This window comes from Nycticebus coucang, chromosome 10 (genome assembly GCF_027406575.1).
Source record: "Nycticebus coucang isolate mNycCou1 chromosome 10, mNycCou1.pri, whole genome shotgun sequence".
In the NCBI taxonomy this organism is placed as follows: domain Eukaryota; kingdom Metazoa; phylum Chordata; class Mammalia; order Primates; family Lorisidae; genus Nycticebus; species Nycticebus coucang.
This window is the reverse complement of record NC_069789.1, coordinates 78459263-78477181: the sequence shown is the minus strand read 5'-3', so window position 1 is coordinate 78477181 and position 17919 is coordinate 78459263. Positions and strand designations below refer to the sequence as shown.

The 17919-nt window shown below is 46.4% G+C and overlaps 2 protein-coding genes across 7 annotated transcripts in view; one reads left to right on the top strand and one right to left on the bottom strand.

The window, feature by feature from the left end:
• SMG7 (SMG7 nonsense mediated mRNA decay factor) overlaps positions 1 to 2765 on the top strand; it is an 80994-nt gene extending 78229 nt beyond the window's left edge. For all 5 annotated transcript variants that reach the window (XM_053604607.1, XM_053604604.1, XM_053604606.1 and 2 more), the window contains one exon: positions 398 to 2765. In XM_053604607.1, the coding sequence (XP_053460582.1) occupies positions 398 to 511 (114 nt within the window). In that variant the 3' untranslated portion in view covers positions 512 to 2765. The remainder of the gene's footprint in view (positions 1 to 397) is intronic.
• Positions 2579 to 17919, bottom strand: part of NCF2 (neutrophil cytosolic factor 2) — a 32902-nt gene continuing 17561 nt past the window's right edge. For both annotated transcript variants that reach the window (XM_053604608.1, XM_053604609.1), the window contains 10 exons: positions 17823 to 17882; positions 16106 to 16149; positions 14230 to 14371; positions 13930 to 13998; positions 12243 to 12318; positions 9973 to 9998; positions 9404 to 9555; positions 9162 to 9273; positions 4854 to 5031; positions 2579 to 3824 (listed from right to left, as the gene is read on the bottom strand). In XM_053604608.1, the coding sequence (XP_053460583.1) occupies positions 3712 to 3824; positions 4854 to 5031; positions 9162 to 9273; positions 9404 to 9555; positions 9973 to 9998; positions 12243 to 12318; positions 13930 to 13998; positions 14230 to 14371; positions 16106 to 16149; positions 17823 to 17882 (972 nt within the window). In that variant the 3' untranslated portion in view covers positions 2579 to 3711. The remainder of the gene's footprint in view (positions 3825 to 4853; positions 5032 to 9161; positions 9274 to 9403; positions 9556 to 9972; positions 9999 to 12242; positions 12319 to 13929; positions 13999 to 14229; positions 14372 to 16105; positions 16150 to 17822; positions 17883 to 17919) is intronic.

Sequence of the window (17919 nt, the reverse complement as noted above, 5' to 3'; positions counted from 1 at the left end):
TAAAGGTCTTAGTTTCATTCTAAGGTTAAGAAAATTATGATTTATCTGGAAATGTTTGATTTAACCCTTTTTTGACCAAGTGAAAAGAGTATCTTACTTTAGAATAGTTCTGTTTACCTAAAATCTTTACAGTAAATACCTTGTGGTATTGTCTACAGCCAAGTTTTAGCAAAAAGATTTCATATAAAATGTAATTTTACCTTTTCTAGTTTAAAATAATGGGATCTAGTTAGTCTTGAGAGTCTCATGACTTTTTCTAATAGCTGGCTTTTTTTAGGGGTCGGGGTGAGGCTCTTAGGACATACATGCCTTTATATTTGGCTGGGATTGAAAAACAAATCCCTTTCAGACAACCAGGCATTTGACCTCTGCTGACAAGATCTGGGCTGTTTTTCAGTCTATCTGGTCCAGTTCCATGATGCGTCCTGGACCTTCCGCTCTGGAGCAGCTATTAATGCAGCAGAAGCAGAAACAGCAGCGGGGACAAGGCACCATGAACCCTCCACACTGAGGCCAAAATGGCAACCCTGGGAATGAAGGCTCCATAAACCATGGCATGTTGGGTTTGCAGGACTGGCCCACACAGTCCCCTGCAGGTGGCAGCCCTCTTTTCTGTTTCTTGCTGTCAAGAGGGTGTAAGTGTTCCACCAGCCCGCTGAGTGTGCACGAAATGTTCGCAGTGCAACAAAAAGAAAAATCCATCAGGAACTCTCCGTTCCCCAAAGGGCCTTCGGAGGGAGAGAAAGAGAGGAACTGCTGTTTATCTCACTCAGTTACTTGATATCACCACCTCTCACCTTCTCCATCGTGCATGTCCCCAGCCACATGGGAAGTGAAAGCTGAGAAGGGAAGGCAGATGGGAGAAGCCAATGGGAACTTCTCAGTCCTTTTTTCCTCTTTGGGGAATAAAATAGGAATCCATTAATGATTGCTTTGCTGACTGAGAATGTAGTTGAAATTATTCCTAAACATCTTTTATTATTGTTATTACTCTCAGTAGTAAAATATCACACTGAATTCTTCCATACACAGGTGTGCTTCTAGTCAGTGTGTAGCAAGGAAAGCCCTGTTCACTGCTCCTGCCAGAGAGGCTGATGGTGACAGGATAGGGAATCGACCTCCTCAGCCAGTGGCATAAGGGAGAGTTCAAGGCCTCACAGAAGGTCCTGGTAGGCCCTCCTCTGGCCTGGAGACTCCAGCAGGAAATGTCCTTCACTCTGTAGGTGCTCGAGCCCTAATCAAGGATGCAGTGTGGGTGGTGGTGCTGGGCTGGACTAGCAGGTGACTGCTGTAGGATTTCAAATTACGTTTTTGATTCCTGTACATTTTACAGTAGCATAGCAAGCAGTCTCACAGAAGGCAGGCTGGTCCATTCGTGGCCTGACACGTTTTACTGGGTAGAAGCTTTCAGTGTGGTTATTTTTTGTTTGGTTGGTTTTTGTGCCCCCTTCTACTTACCACCCACCTGCTTTGTCTCCATCCCTTTATTACCCTATGCTGTATGCTAGTAACTTGTTTTTATTCCTAATGTGTGCAACATCTCACCAAGAAGCAACAGCATGGGGCCCAGCAGTTGGGGCCCCAAAGACAGTCTGAAGAGGAAGGAAGCAGCAGCATCTGCACAGCCCACCGAGGGGCCAGGCCTTGCCCAGCTGCAGTCTCCCAGCTCCACTTTCAGAGTGAAACTCAAGGCAACACGGACACGTGCACAGCATGCGCAGAAGAAAACAGAACCAAGTCCATTTTGGAAAAGGCAAAAGAAAGGAAAAGAAACTTTTTATTTGATATTTATTAGGAGGAAAGAGGACTGAAAATGTTCTTGTCTAGAAACAGAAGGACAGTCATTTCCTGGAAAAGTAATGTTTTAAGGGGAAATTATGGAAACAATCTCAATGTCCAATTGCCGTGCTAGTGGTAGGGTTTATTTTCTGGGAGAGACCTCCTTTGTATGTCTGTGTGTGTGTGTGTGCACACACATGCCCATCTGCTCTCCCAGAGGGGAGGGGTTGTGTGTCTGAGTGTGTGGAACTTAAGAGCTGGAAAACAGCTGCAGAGCAAAGCACATCCAGGAGCCCCGGTTGCCCCTGGCGTTTGGGCAACCCCAGCAATTTAAGGGGGTGAGATAATGCTCATTGCTCTTCAGAGAGAGTGGTTGGAGCCCTTATTGCTCTTTTAGTTTGACATGGTGTTTGGGTTTTTGTTTTTGTTCTATTTTTTTGAGGTCTGAAAGGGTGAAGCCCCCAACCCAATGGCAATATGAAACCCTTTGTGCTTCTCTCCAGCCCCTTCCCTGTGTCCACCTTTCTCCTCTTCCATCCCTCCCAGGCCTCTTTCCCTACTGCCTTTACCCAGTTTGTGTGTTTGAGCTCTGCATTCAGGCAGCTGCAACATTCCAGTGTTTGAACTGTCACTGATTCTTGCACCCTAGACAAGCTAACCAGGTTTACCATCTCACTCCCAGTAGTACCCAGTTCCCATGTAAAGCCCCATTCTGCATGAGAATTTGGTGTTTAGAATGTTTCTTGACCTTTGGGGCGGGGTTCCTCGCCTTATCATCCTCACTGTGGAGTAATGAGGATGGGGAGGAGAATCATCACCAGAAGCTGGTTTTGTGTAGCGAACTTTCTTTTGTGGTTTTTTGTTTTGTTTTCTGGGGTATTTTTGTTTGTTTGTTTTTGTTGGGTTTTTTTTTTAATCTGTCTGTGCAAGACCTGCAGCTGCTGAAATCAGCTTTGCCTTTAATTAAACCATGTTCTCTCCAACCAGATCTGTGTATAGATTGTTTATTTACTATCCTAAAAGATAATAATATTGAAGAAAACACAACTACTGACAAGTTGTCCAGGGAAAAGCAAAGATGATCAGAACCTGAATGTGTTTTAGGGTTATTTTTGCTTATATTAGCATTCCAAACCAATGAATTATTATGGAAAGGGATGAGGAGAAAGAAACTGATGATCAAAATTATTTTATTTAATAAAGAAGTTGGATGCAAGTGGCTCATTCCCATAATCCTAGCAGTCTGGTAGGGCACGGTGGGAAGATTGTTAGAGGTCAGGAATTGAAGACCAGCCTGAGCAACAGTGAGACCCCCATCTCTACCAAAAATAGAAAATACTAGCTGGGCATGGTGGTGGGTACCTATTGACCCAACTACTTGGGAGGCTAAGGCAGGAGATCTGCCTTTATAGTTTATATTGAAGGTCCATCAAGCTACCACTGGAGACCCTGCATATATGCGTACGCCTTCTGAATTACTAAAGAGTCTGTGATAGTGTGTTATAGGAACCGGAGTGTTTATACATGGCCCTTGGGCCTGGACTTTTGGTGTCTTATTTTGGTTTTGTGAGATTAAGTTTTTTTTATTGGGGTATACATACAGAGAAATGCATCATTCAAAAGTAAACAGCTTGGTAAATTTTTACAATGTGAATGCATCTGGGTAGCCGGCATTCAGAGCAAGAAACAGATTATCAGCACCCTAGAAGACCCTTCCACTCCTCCCCATAACTCCCCCACCCCCTGTGCCCCAGAAAAATCATTGTCCTAGGTACTCACATCAATGTCTAATAGATTAATTGTTAACAGGGAAAATTGAGGGTAACGCTCTCAAACTGTAATGTCCCCGGTACAGTATACAGCAGCAGTCTGCTAAATCATGCAAACAAATAAAGGCTTCCTTTTGTTTGACTTCGTAGGTTGTGAAGCGTCCTAGACTTCTCTAAGAATGCTTTTCACATCTGTAGTTGCACGTTCTTCAACAAAAGCTTTGGGGAAGATGCCAACCTTCCCTTTGCACTCCCCTTCCAGCCATTCTTCATTCACTGATAAAAGGAAAGGTACACAATGATTTCTAAAACCAGGATTGACCTTTTGTCAGTCAACCTCCACACCTCCCATTGTGATCGAGAGAAACAAAGTATTGGACATAGGCTTTATTAATAACCATCTTATTACTGATTTCTGACTTAGGATAATGAAGGAGTAAAATGCACAAGAATGAATTATATTTTTCAAAAAGTTAACAAATAGAGAAATAAGGTAAAATAAATTGAGTAATAAATCCTCAGGTATAGTTTGTGTTTTTTCTTCTCCTTAGGTATAGTTTTTAAGAAAGAGGATTGTATTTAAACTTTGTTGGGAATCTGTTTTGACAGAAAGGGATATGCTGTTGGTTAAATAAATAAACCTTGGCATATCCTCTTTATCAGAAGGCAGCACAGTCAGATGGAATAGCCCCAAGGAGTCCGTGGAGCTAGGTTTGTTTTTTTTTTTTTATTCAAAATAAAAATTTGCCATTCAGTGATTAATCGAAAGAGTTGAGAATTAGAACTAGCAATGGTTTTAGTACGTGTTTGTAAAAATATAAAGATTTTAATAGCTCCTATGTTGAACCTTTGATAAAATGTACTGTTGAATCTGACATCATGACTCAGCAATGAATATTAGCTATATTTTACTCAAGGAAAAGGAGACCCAGAGAGATTAATAGTTTGTTTCAATAGTTTGAGTTTCAACTCAAAGAACTGGTTCACAGAAGGTAAGCATCATATGAGTGGGTACAAAGGTAAAATTATCCCAGCAAATGTGTTAACCCTGAGAGTAAGGATCCATGAGTTCTAAAACATCCATCTGTGGTAATCAAGGTGTTATCTCAGGCTACTTGCCTCCGCCCATCAGAGCAACAGATAGGGAAAGGCCAAACGCTCAGTTTGGTTCCAGCTCAACACCAGAGGGAGATTGAAACCACTGGCTGTAGTTCGGTTTGTATGTTACTGACGTCTTCTCTCTGCCCTTGACCTTGTTTCAGCTGACATGTCAATTAGTTTACATACTCTTAGAACAGCACTTACCCTTTGATAGCACGAGGATTACATCCCCTTCCACAAAGTCCAGGTCTTCCGGTTGCGTGGCCTTGTAACTGAAGAGAGCTACCACTTGGCTCCCTTCCTTAAGCTGAGGTTCTGTTGGATGGTTATTAGCATTACATTTTTCACTTTCCTTGGGTTCATCTGGAAAGCCTTGGTCACCCTGAAATAACAATGGGCTTGTTAATTTTCCTAATTTCCTGGCCAGCGGATATTGAACATCACTAAAGGAGCCAGTGAAGTGTCATAGTAGAACCTAGGATATAAACTCAAAGGCAAGTTTGTCATCAGTGCTTAGTGTAGAGCTGATGTGTCCTTTTTGAATACTGGATGGTCAGGTAATAAAGGAAACCAAAAGGTCTATAGAACCATCTATTGTCTTAAAATAGCTTACTAAAAACTTACAATAAGCCTGAGAAAGGCAGAATAGGCATTATTAACCTTTTTTTCCCCCCCAGATGGGGAAACAGGTGGAGTCATAAGTGACAGAGCCCAAAGTCAAACCTGGGTTTCCATCTTAGCACTGGATCTAACACCCTTTTCTCAGCACCAAAGCCACTTGGTAGAAACGCAGATTTTCAGCTCCATCCCAAACCTAAGTCAGAAACTCCTTGAGGGTGGGACCACTGTATTTTAAGGCCTCCAGGTTATTTCTGGTTTCTGAAGTTTGAGAAGACACTGCACAGGGCCACACTCCTTGGTAACACTTCTTACACGTAAGGTTTTAGACTTTTTACACCTTATGGGCATTTTTGCTCCATAAATGGAGAGAGGTATTTCTGGAGATACGAATCAGTATTTAACAAATGAATGTTAGACACGCTGCCAGGCTGAAATGTACTGAGTGTTCAAAGTTCTAGCTGTTTGTTGAGCCTTGGCATATCCTTTTTATCAGAAGGCAGCACAGTCAGATGGACATAGCCCTAAGGAGTCCACAGAGCTAGGTTTGAATCCCAGCTCCACTGCTTATCAGCTGTGTTCCTTGAGCTAGCAGTATAACCCCTGAGAACTTCAGTTTCCTCACTTTGAGACTGAGGCCAGAAAAATTAAATAAGACGACACAGAATAAAAGTTGGTATTTATTGAACAGTTACTGTGACAGTACTAAGTATACATGTAGAATCTCCATAGCTGACCACCTCCCTAAGTTGATCTAATTTTCATAGACCAGACATACACCTCATGTATGTATCAGTACAGGAGGCCCAGTTCCTTATGTTGACCAGTTTGTTACAGTCCCTTGGGTGTAACCCCTCAACTTAGGTTCTGTTATATAAACATTGGTTAGTATAAGTGTATGTGCTTAACAAACGTTAGTTCATTTTCCTTCTCCTAGTATGAGAACAACATGACTTTCTGCCTCCAAGGCTAATGGATAGTGGTAAAGAGTGTTCAACACTTGAGCCTGGATTGAGTTCCAAAGACTGCTGGTAGTTTGGGAATAGCTTAGATGGAAGCTCTTGCCAAAGGAAAAAATTAATTAAAACAACTTTTAAGAGATGTTCACATTTAGAGCAGAAGCCCTTCTAGCCAGAACCCTTTCAAGAAGATGCTGAAGGGGGTTAGTCCGAAGACAGTTCAGACTAACTATAGTGACCTGTCAAACTTCCAAGGAACCCCTTATATTCACACTTATCCCCCTTTTCTCTCAGTCAGAGACTAATCAGAGTCTCAACCCCAGTAGCTCAACTGCTTGAAGGCAATTTTCTGAACTCTTAAATGCCGCTGACTGGGGATTATAGAGGGCCCTCCTCCAGCTCATCCTCCTCCATTTTTCCTCTCCCACTTATTTTTTTTTATTTTTTTTTTTTTTTGCAGCAAACATTTTTCTTTGATTTGAGTGAGAGCATACCAAAGAAACTCTTCCCCTATCTAACAGACCCGACCCTCCACCTCTGCCCTGCCCAGCTGCGAGGATGAGGTTTGGAGGAGAAACCGCCTCCTGCCCTGGGCCCCAGGCCTGGACAGGCTAGAATGGCTTTTCCACACAGTCATTTCCATTGTCTGAAAACCCACTTGTAGCTCTCTAAGGGATTCATGTATAAACTGTTTAATATTACATACCCTACACCAGTGGTTCTCAACCTTCCTAATGCCACAACCCTTTAATACAGTCACCACAACATGAGGAACTGTATTAAAGGGCCGTGCCATTAGGAAGGTTGAGAACCACTACCCTACACCAATAGAACTCCAAATGCCACAGCCTAAAAATGCTAAGGCAGAAAAACAGGTGAGTGGAGAGAGAACTGAAACTGTCACAGGATCCCTAGTTAACAGCTGCGGGCATTGGAGACTGTGGTATCATTACTCCGAACACAGGTCTCTCCCAGCCCAGGACTGCCATGGGAGCTGAGGACAGGAAGCTCACTGGCTGGCCTGAGTTCCCTGCCTTAACACACACCCCATGATCATTAACCCACACCAAGACCTGACTCTGTCTTCTTCACAACATCCTAGTTCTGTAATGTCCGAGGCCTTCCATGCTAACAGCCCTGTTGGCTTTCCAGCCCTGTCTCCCGCCATTCTCACCGTTGTGTTCAGTAACACTGAGCCCCTTTGCCCACAGGGCTGACGTGATGTTCCCTCTTTCTCTCCATCTGTGTAATGCAGCCTTTCCTTCTCTTTGCTAATTTATATTTATTGTTTTAAGACTAAGCTTCAAGATGATTTCAGCAGTATTTTTTTAGAAAGTACTCCTGCTTGTTCCCTGAGGCTGAGCATTTCTCTCTAGCATTTTTGGATTAGATGCCCTCCCGTGTGCTTCCACAACACAGTACACCATTAGTCAGTCTCCTTGAGTTTCCTTAATATGACACTTCACCGTTATCTATTTACTCATGTCTTCCCTTTATCTAATAAGAGTCTATGTCTTACTAGGTTTTTATACCTCCTGTGTCTGTCTACAGAGAAGTAGGCACTTAGCAAATGTTTGTTGTAGAATGAATGTCACAAGCAAACAACTCAAATGTCCACCAACAGTGGACGGACAAACTGTCATATCCATACAATGGAATGCCTTTTAGCAATCAAAAGGAAGAGACTTTTTTTTTTTTTTTTTTGCAGTTTTTGTCCAGGGCTGGGTTTGAACCTGCCACCTCCAGCATATGGGGCTGGCGCCCTACTCCTTTGAGCCACAGGCACTGCCCGGGAGAGACTATTGAAACAAAGACTGAATATGCTGTACAATCTACTTATGTGAAATTATAAAAAGACAAAAGTTTGTTAATAGTAAGCAGATGGGATAGTTTACAGGGACCAGATTTGGGGGAGGAAGTTAACAACAAAAAGAAATGGCAACTTTTCTTCTAGAGAGGAAGGGATGAAGTCCAAGATTTTTACCTTGTAGCTACTCTTCCATCCCTTTAACTTTGCTCCTAATCCTCCCCGCCCCATTCTTACTCTGAGGTCAATTAACTGTTTGCTGGGCCGCAGGCTAGTATGATAGACTGCCCTGTACTGTCAGAGTAGTGAGGTACTTAGGATATAGGCAGGCAATGGAATCAGAGAACATCTGCCTGAATCCTGGCTCCTCTACTGGTCACCTGTGTAATCTTAGTCCAGCTACTTGACCTCTCTTTTTTTTTTTTTTGAGATAAGAGTCTCACTTTGTCGCTCTGGGTAGAGTGCCATGGCGTCATAGTGTTATAGCTCACAGCAACCTCAAACTCTTGGGCTTAAGCTGATCCTCTTGCCTCAGCCTCCAGAATAGCTGGGACTACAGGCGCCTGCCACAACACCCAGCTAGGCTTGACTTCTCTTGGCCTTGTCTCCTAAATTATAAAAAGGGATAGTAATACCTACCTCCTGGAGTTGTGCAGATGATAAGAATCAGCAAACAGAATGTACTTAGCACACAGTATCTGGCATATGGGCAGTTTTCAGTAGATGCTTGCTATTAGGCAGTCATTACCCAAATCATCTCTGTGAAATAAATGTTTTCTTTCACCCTTTCTCATTGAAACTTAAGAAAGTACAGAATGGCCGTGAGCTCAGCCTCAAGCTATGACCTCATTCCGACCTTGCTTAATAATGATACAAGATTAAGAGAGGTCTGGAAGATTTCTGTGGGCTCCTAGACCCCCTGGGCCTATTCTTTTCTTGTGGGAAACCCTCTCCCAGCTGCAGCTGGGGTGAAGATGCAGGTAAAAGGAAAACAGACATGTGACTTGTAATCCACCATGTCCCCAACACCAAGCATGGCACAGAGAAGGTGCTTGATAAATGTTGTGTTGTTGAGGAAGTGGCCCAATGGGAACATGGCCTTCCATGCCCCAGGCTCATTGCACTCACCACTGTGTTCTCACACCACAGAGTCAGGCAGTAGTTTTTCACTTGGCCCCAGGCATCCTTCATGTTATCTTCTGACAGCAGCACCAGCTCATTGCTGTTCTGAGGCCGGTAGCTGGGGGATGATGAGTAAGAACCAGGTCACAGACTACAGGTATCATCACAAAACCACCCCCCTCTCCAGTCCTCCATGCCAGCACAAAGTCCTTGGCGGTGCCTCTCCCAGCCTCCTGCATGGAGCTCACCTCAGCTTCGTGTGTTCTGGCAGGAGCTGCAGTTTCTTAGACACCATATTCCGGACCCGGCTGTAGGGGAGCCCAGGCTGCGTCTCCATGACTGCCGTGTACTTGTAGTGCACCTTGAGTGTATAGGGCATGGGAACGCTCAGCCTTACATCCTGAAGGGGAGCAAGCAAAGGGAACTCCTGAGTGTCGGAGGCTTTCTCTCAGCAGCATCCTGGATCAGCTTTATGTGTTGGCACGGGGAGTACCCCCTGCAGCAGAGGGGAGGCCAATAAGTAACTGGTTTCATAGTAGCCTGAAAGGCCTTCCAAGGTCTTCTCTCCCAACTTCTGTTTGGACAGAAATTCGTACTAAGCAAGATCCAGCCTACTAGTCATGGGCTAGCAAGAAGTGTGTGCATGGAGGGGGGGGATGTTGCTGAGGAGCTCCCTAGCCCCGTGAACGATGAGTAAGGTGACAACTGGTTCAACCCTTCACTGGGACTCCTATAATCCGGAGAACCATGCTGGCAATTGATAGACCACGCTCTTTCATCTTCTACTGTTTGTAACAGCATAAGGGAAAAATGTTACCTTGGGCTCTTCTTTTTGTTTCCGACCTAAATGGAAAAGGTAGGGAGTAAAGCAAAAGATAAATGAATGAACACTCTTGGGCAGTCCCTGCCATATACAGAATGAAACCCTTTACAACAGGGTACCTAGCTTCTTATCTTTTAATCTATGGGGTGATTATTAACCTTAGTAAACTATGGGGAAAATTCTCACTTTTTCACCAGGCAAATGGATAGCTTGAGCTCAGGAGTTCAAGATGAGTCTGAGCAAGAGTAAGACCCTGCCTCTACTTAAAACAGAAAAAATAGCCAGGCATGGTGGCAGATGCCTGTAGTCCCAGCTACTTGAGAGGCTGAGGCAAGAGGATCACTTGAGCCCAGAAGTTTGAGGTTGCTGTGAGCTGTGAAGATGCCCATGGCCCTCCACCTAGGGCAACTAGACTCTGCTTCAAAAAAATAAAATAAGAACATTTGGTCGCAGCTTAAGTCTTATTGGAGGGATGGCACCTGTGGCTCAAGGAGTAGGGCGCCAGTCCCATATGCTGGAGGTGGCGGGTTCAAACCAGCCCTGGCCAAAAACCACACACACACACACAAAAGTCTTATTTGACATCAGAACATTCCACATTAAAGAGAAACCCTGTGAGTGTGACAAATGTGGAAAATAAGCTTAAATCTTATTTGACATCCATCAGAGAATCTACACTAGGAAGCCACCAAAAGAAATTTTAGAACCACTTATTTTCACCTAATCCTTTATTTTTGTACATGTTTTCTAAAGTGCATCATATATTAATACGATAGTATATAGTAGTATACATAAAAGTAGTATAGGAGAAGTATGCAGAAAGATATTTAGGGGACACACGATCAGAAAAGACCACTAATCTCATGCATAGCTGAATATTAGAATAACTTGGGAAGTCCATTTCTAAAAAGGCAAAACTTTCTGGGTTTATATGTGATCTTTGATGAGCCTCCAGATAAAAAATAAAATAAAAATGAACAAAATTATCAGGGGCATTTGAAGGGGGAGCAATTAGAAAAATTTGAATATGGAACACATACTTCACAATATTATTAATGTTAAATGCCTTAGACATAACAGTTGTGTTGTGGTTATAGAGGAAATGTTTGTTCTTAGGAGATCTCGCTGAAATGCAGGGCGAAATGCCATACGTCTGTAAATCATGTTCAAGTGGCTCAAGAAAATACTAGAGGGCGGCGCCTGTGGCTCAGTGAGTAGGGCGCGGGCCCCGTATGCCGAGGGTGGCGGGTTCGGACCCAACCCCGGCCAAACTGCAACCAAAAAATAGCCGGGCGTTGTGGCGGGCGCCTGTAGTCCCAGCTGCTCGGGAGGCTGAGGCAAGAGAATCGTGTAAGCCCAAGAGTTAGAGGTTGCTGTGAGCTGTGTGACGCCACGGCACTCTACCCAAGGGCGGTACAGTGAGACTCTGAATCTACAAAAAAAAAAAAAAAAAAGAAAATACTGGAGCGAGAAAGGAGGAGGGCAAGTAGATGGACAAAATGTTAGCAATTGGTGAATTTAGGTGAAAGGCCTGATGGTATTTATTATACTCAACTTTTCTGTAGGTTTGACACTTTTCAGAATAAAAATGGGGGATGGGGCATCCCAGTTGATTCTGATAATCAGGTGGGCATGAAAATCATTGATCCAGAATCTGGACAAACCACTTATTTTAGTCCATCTCTACCAAGTGCTCATTCAGAATCTGCTTAAACTACACCAGGGACTGATAGCCCATTACTTCCCAAAACGGCCCTCCCTACATTATGAGAGATTCTTAGGGAAGGAAAATTTCTCTTTCACATCTGCCGACTGGTTCTTTGCCCCTGAGGGCACCGCAGAACAGTGTCTTTTCCAGATACAGCCCCTCAGACATTTGAAAAGAGCCTAGTCTGTGCCCCTCAGAGGCAAACATGCATAATTTCTTCAACTTTCCTTCCTTGAGACATGGTTTGGGTGCTTAACGATCAAGATTTGGCGACTGCTTGAATCAGGACACTCACTGCCCCTCAGAAAGCAGCCGCCTTCACCAGAGCCCGACAAGTACCCCAAAAAGCAGGAAGGGAGGGCACCCACTGCGTGTTTGGAGTAGCTGGTTGGTGCAGGAGAGGGGGTTCTGGGGTTGTGTGGTCAGCAGCTGAGTGGTGTGTTGGGACAAGAAGAAACCAGAATTTCCTGGAAGGCTGGGAGAGCAACTCTCAGGCAAGAAGCAGTTTGGAGTGCTCCTGTACCCAGGCCTCAGGTGTTCCTCCAGAGCCACTAACCTGGTGACAGCTGGGGTCTTCCCGGGGCATCGGAACTGGGAGGAGCTGGGATGTCAAGCTCTGGGGAGCCATCCTCCTGCAGATGACAGGAAGAGAGAGTCAGGACCTTTATGCAGACTAAAGTTCCCACGTAGGGGTGAGGAGAGAGGGAGACCCTGCAGACCCACATGGAAATGATCCAGATGCAAATGACTTCCTAAAAGTTTTATGGTGGGGGGGGTTGACATTTGGAGGAGATTAGGGAAAAAATTGGTTAAAAGGAGGTGGTAGGCTTTTTGGATAATCTTCAGGGAGTTCTTCTGAATGAAACATCATAAGAATGGTGTAACAAACACATGTACTCAATACTGAACTAGAACTAACTGATCAACACTTAAGGGCACATATGGAAATAAATCTCAGTGAAAATCAATGCGGGGGGCTTGGCGCTCATAAGCACAGTGGTTATGGCATTGGCCACATATACAGAGGCTGGCGGGTTTGAACCTGGCCTAGGCCAGCTAAACAACAATAGCAACTGCAACAAAAAATAGCCAGGCATTGTGGTGGGCACCTGTAGTTCCAGCTACTTGGGAGGCAGAGGCAGGAGAATCGCCTAAGCCCAAGAGCTGGAGGTCGCTGTGAGCTGTGATGCCACAGCTCTCTATGGAGGGAGGCATAGTGAGACTCTGTCTCCAAAAAAAAAAAAAAAAAGAAAAAGAAAATAAATGTGGGGGTAGGAGTGAGGAGAGGAGGGGTAAAGTCACACGTATTGAGTACAGTGCACACTATCTGGGTGAAGGGCACACTTAGAATTTTGACTCAACCTGTATGAAAACAAAGTATGTAACAAAACATGTCCCCCTTAAAATTCTGAAAATAAAAAGGAGTCAAAAAGAAAGGAGGCAGGGCTGGCCTGAGAAAACAAAAGCCACAGTAGAAATAAGAATCCTATCACCCACCTAAAAGGCCCTTGACCCTTTATCATCCCTCTCAGCCATACTGGAAATCCGCTGGTCATGGGGTAGGGATGACATCTTGTCTCAGTGCAAAGCGCACTGAGAAAGGAAAAATTCCACTTCTGATCTGCATGGCATTTATGGTGACTCTGAGCAGGGAGGGTCAAGCTCACTCACAACTGGTCTACATAGTCTAGAAAGGAACAGGCTCTTCTGCCATTGGGTCATTTACAGGGCTGCTCAGATCCAAAAAAGACAGTTCTCTAGGGCTGGGAGAAGGGCCAGCTTTGAAGGGAGTGGGGACGTCGAGGTGGGTAGTAGCAATTTTAGAAGCAAAGGTTAGCAAAGGCCCCCTTTGATTCCATGCTCTAAAGCAGATATTTTAAGATTTTTAATGGCATTGCACCAGCCAACACATTGACTGTTCTTCCAGGGGAAGAGGTCACACCTGGGAAGAACCAACCCTCGTGTACTGTAGGCCTTGGTTTCCAAGTCATCCCTGACCAGCTGGAGTCACAGAGGTCAGTGGGCCCCGTGGGACCAACAGATGTCTCCACTTAGCACATCTGGGTTTCTTCCCTCATCCTCATGTTCAGCTCAGGGCAGCTGGTGCCCACTCAAGGTGAGCTCAGGACTAGTGAGTCTGCCTTTGGTGATCATGGCAGCCTCCTTCACACTGCTCTTCTCCCCTCTAGGGAGGGGTCTGCAAACGGGGAGAGGAAACGGGTCAGGCCTTGGTACTATGTTACCTGGGGCTGCTGCTGAGGATGGATCCGCAGCTCAACTGGTTCAAGGTAGTTGCAGGGAACAAGCCCCTTCTGCAATGCAACATCACAGAGTCAGAAAGTGGGAAATGACGATGTATCCCTCAGCACCTACAGCCCACAGATGGGCCAGAGTCGTGGGGGAGGGATGGCGAACAGACGAAAACCCCTCGCCCTTGGCTAGTCTGCAGATAAGACAGCAGCAGCAGATACTGTTCCACAGAAAGCTCTGCTCTCTGTGCTGAGATCCCCTGCCCATAGCACCACCCCCAAGCCTCTGAATACCTGCCCGTTGAACATGACCGTGGCCCAGTTATCATTGCCCTTCTTCAACACAAAGACAATGTTCCCTGGCATGACCTGAAGCTCCTCTGCTGTCTCAGGCACAAACCCAAACAGAACACGGTGAGCCTCTCCTTCCAGAGCCCTGCAGGGGTAGACACAAGATCCAGCCCACTGTTTAGCTTGGACCACACAGGGTCACAGGACAAGCATAGGGGACTTAGAGCCAGGGACTTGGCTTCAGGCTCACGCTAACTCCACAGCCGGCAGCCTATGTGACCTTGAGCCAGGTGCTTTCCTGCCTGGGCTCCTGAGAGGTAAGAAACTGTGTGAGCATGCCCATGACCGTACATGCAGTGGGGCAGGACTACGGCAAAACCACAACAACACTAGATGACGAGGCCTTCCAATCCTGGCCCTCTCCTCCTTTTTTTTTTTTTCTTTTTTTTTTTGAGACAGACTCTCACTCCGTGCCTTTGGTAGAGAGCCGTGGTGTCATAGCTCACAGCGACCTCAGTCTCTTGGACTCAAGTGATCCTCCAACACCCAGTTATTTTTTCTTTTTTTTAGTAGAGATGAGGTCTCGCTCTTGCTCAGGCTGGTCTGGAACTCTTGAGCTCAAACTATCCACCTGCCTTGGCCTCCCAGAACGCTGGGATTATAGGCACGAGCCACTACGCCCAGCCCTCTCCCCTCCTAAGGAGAAAGGTTGTTGACTGAATAATCTTGGCCAGCTCCCAAGTCTGGGCTAGACAGGGTGGGGGCCCTGTGGCGGGAGGGACGGGGGATGGCACAAGGTAGAAGTCAGGGGCAACCAACTGAGTGAGAGGGGCTGGTGGGGGAGAGAAGAAGGGAAGGAGACCTGCCCAGAGCCTCAGACGGGGTAAGGGCAGGGCTGCAGGGCCGGAGGGGAGGTGCACAGAGGGTCCTAAGGCTGCCCTGCCGCTGCCTTCACTCTTCTAGGCTCTGGGGTGTCTGATTGGTACCACTTTGAAATGTGTGACGGAGATTGGCTTTAAGGCCTCTGGAGGAATTTGGGTTTCAGGCTCCCTCCATTCACTCCCCACTCTGTTACTTTCCCCTCAGCCCTTTTGTTACCAAACATCCTGTCCACTCCTGTGGGGAACACTGACTCTTCCAGCAGCAGACAGTGTGGGAATGGGCTCATCCACTCCCCCCTGCCCTTTTGTGGTAGTTGCTTTGGTACTTTTCTTGACTTTTTGTTAACCTTTTTGGGTGGGGGAGCTGGGCTTGCTTCATCACTTACAGGGAGTTCTTAAGAAAGCTGTAGGTTATGCCACTCTTGGCTTCTCATTTTACAGAAGGGTGACTTCCTTTTCTTGCGTCCTCCTTCTTAGTGCTTCAGGAAAACACCCACACAGTGAAGGGGCTGCCATTCTAGACTCCTGACTCCAGAGCTGCCTCCTTTCCATGCAAAACTGGCCTCTGGCCTTAGGTCAGCCTCCTGGCTCCCCAGGTGACCATATTCCCTGGGACACTGCTGTCCCTAGGAACAACCCCTCTCTGTGGTGGCTGTGGGACCAGGGAAAACACTGGGACACCACATAGCTGCAGCTGGGCCCCAGTGGTCAGCCCCATTGCAGCCAAGGCCCATCCTCACGTCATCATTCCTTTCCAACCTTGAAACAGAAGAAGCCTAACATTCTAAAAACTGCAACAAGATTGGGCGGCTCCTGAGGCTCAAAGGAGTAGGGCGCTGGCCCCATATGCTAGAGGTGACGGGTTCAAACCCAGCCCCAGCCAAAACTGCAACAAGATTTAGATCCTGCCTCCCTCCTCATCTTCTTCGCCCACTTTGTTGCCGTCAATTCATGCTTGAAGTTTGGGTATTCTGCACGTGGATCTAATTCTAACTTACCTGAAGATCTCTGGGGTTTTGGGTCTGGGTGGAGGCTCAGCTGCCTATTTGAACGTTGAGGAAAAATGAAGAAGAACAATGAGGGAAGGGGAGGGAGAGAGAACAGACCTTTAGTGGTAACCTGAGCACTCTTCCAAAGCAAAAAATCAAAGCATGCATTTCTAACTAATGGGAACACTGTCCCATTAGGGAGAGGGCACTGTGCACTCTGACTCCCCGCTAGAAATAACACCTCCCACCAGCTGCCCGGACATGGGTTTCACCCGCACAGCAATCTGCCTTGCACTGGAGCCAGCCTCTGGAGAAGGGTAGCTGTCACAGAGCAACGCAGTGGCACCAGAGTGCTTTTGACCTTGAGCTCTGTCTCTTTCTCAGGATGGCTTCCAAAAGCTCTGTTCTATAATTAATGTCTGCTGTATCACATGACACTTCTGAGTATTTACAAACATCTCAGGATCCACTGACCAGGCCAGAACCTCCTTTCAATGCACATTCTCTGTGCTATACCTAGTGTCTCAGTCCAGTTCTCTGAGCTTCTTTCCCCTCTTTTTTTTTTTTTCCCCCCTTTTGTTGTTGTTGAGACAAAGTCTCACCCTGTTGCCCTGGATAGAGTGTCCTGGTGTCAGAGCTCACAGCAATCTCAAACTTTTGGGCATAAGCCATCCTCTTGCCTTAGCTTTCTGAGTAGCTGGGACTATAGGCACCCACACAACACCTGGCTAGTTTTTCTATTTTCAGAGACAGGGTCTTGCTCTGGCTCAGGCTGGTCTCCAACTCCTGAGCTCAGGCAATCCTAGCCTCCAGAGTGCTAGGATTACAGGCATGAGCCACCGCATCCAGCCTCTTCTTTCCCCTTGTAGTCCTCTGGCTGAACTGTAACCCAAAGGACCTCAGCAAGACTTTCTTCAACTTTATGGTGAAGAAATAGACTAAGGAATCTAGACACTGGCTGTCCTTCCTTCCTCTTTGCTCAGCGCCCCCTGCGGAGCCCCAGCAGTGGTCACATTTTGGGCCAACAAGAACCACCCCGCCCTAGGTCGGCTGTTGGTGCTGCCCTGGGGAGACCAGGGTGTGTGCGGACTGGAGTGAGGGTGTCCATGCTCAGGACACCATCCTCTGCTGGTGCTGCCTGACACTTGTGCCTGGTACAGTTTCCCTGCAACACAGCTCGTATATTCTTCCTCCTGCTTTACCCTTGTCCCTCCAGGGAAGCTCTGTCTTCATTTCTAGGCCCACTGTCTTCCTGTCCATGTGAGACCCCTTCTCCAAGTGCAACTTGGACTGAAAATGCCCACTCCAGGCATCCTGACCGTGCTCCTGAGGAAGCTTCAGCACCTGGGCAGACAGGTGGAGCCGGGAGAGCCCAACACCTCAGGCCCAGGCCCACATGGGCCTCCCCCACCAACCCCTGGAGCCACGGGGAGGCTTTGTTAAAAAGCCTTCCATAGCTTGTGTTTCAGTTTTCTGAGAGAAGGCTTGGGGCTTCAGGAGAGACCACTAGCAGATCTCTTAGAACTTAAGAGACATGAAAACTGGGGTTTTGCTTCAGAGGAGTTGACTCTGCCTTATTTCCTTAACAGCCATGGAACCTGGGGCTGAGAAGGGGCTGCAGATACCCTCAGCTGCACTGAGGGGCCATTTGAAGGAGCTTTATGCTGAGGCAGCTCAGCACAGATATTCTCCCCAAGTAGATCCATGAAGGTCAGGACGGCCTCACCTGTGGCTGCAGAGGGGCAAACCCAGAGAAATTATCTCGATCCACCACAGATGCCACAACCTGGAACAAAGGACAAGAGCATGTGAGGTGCTGCCAG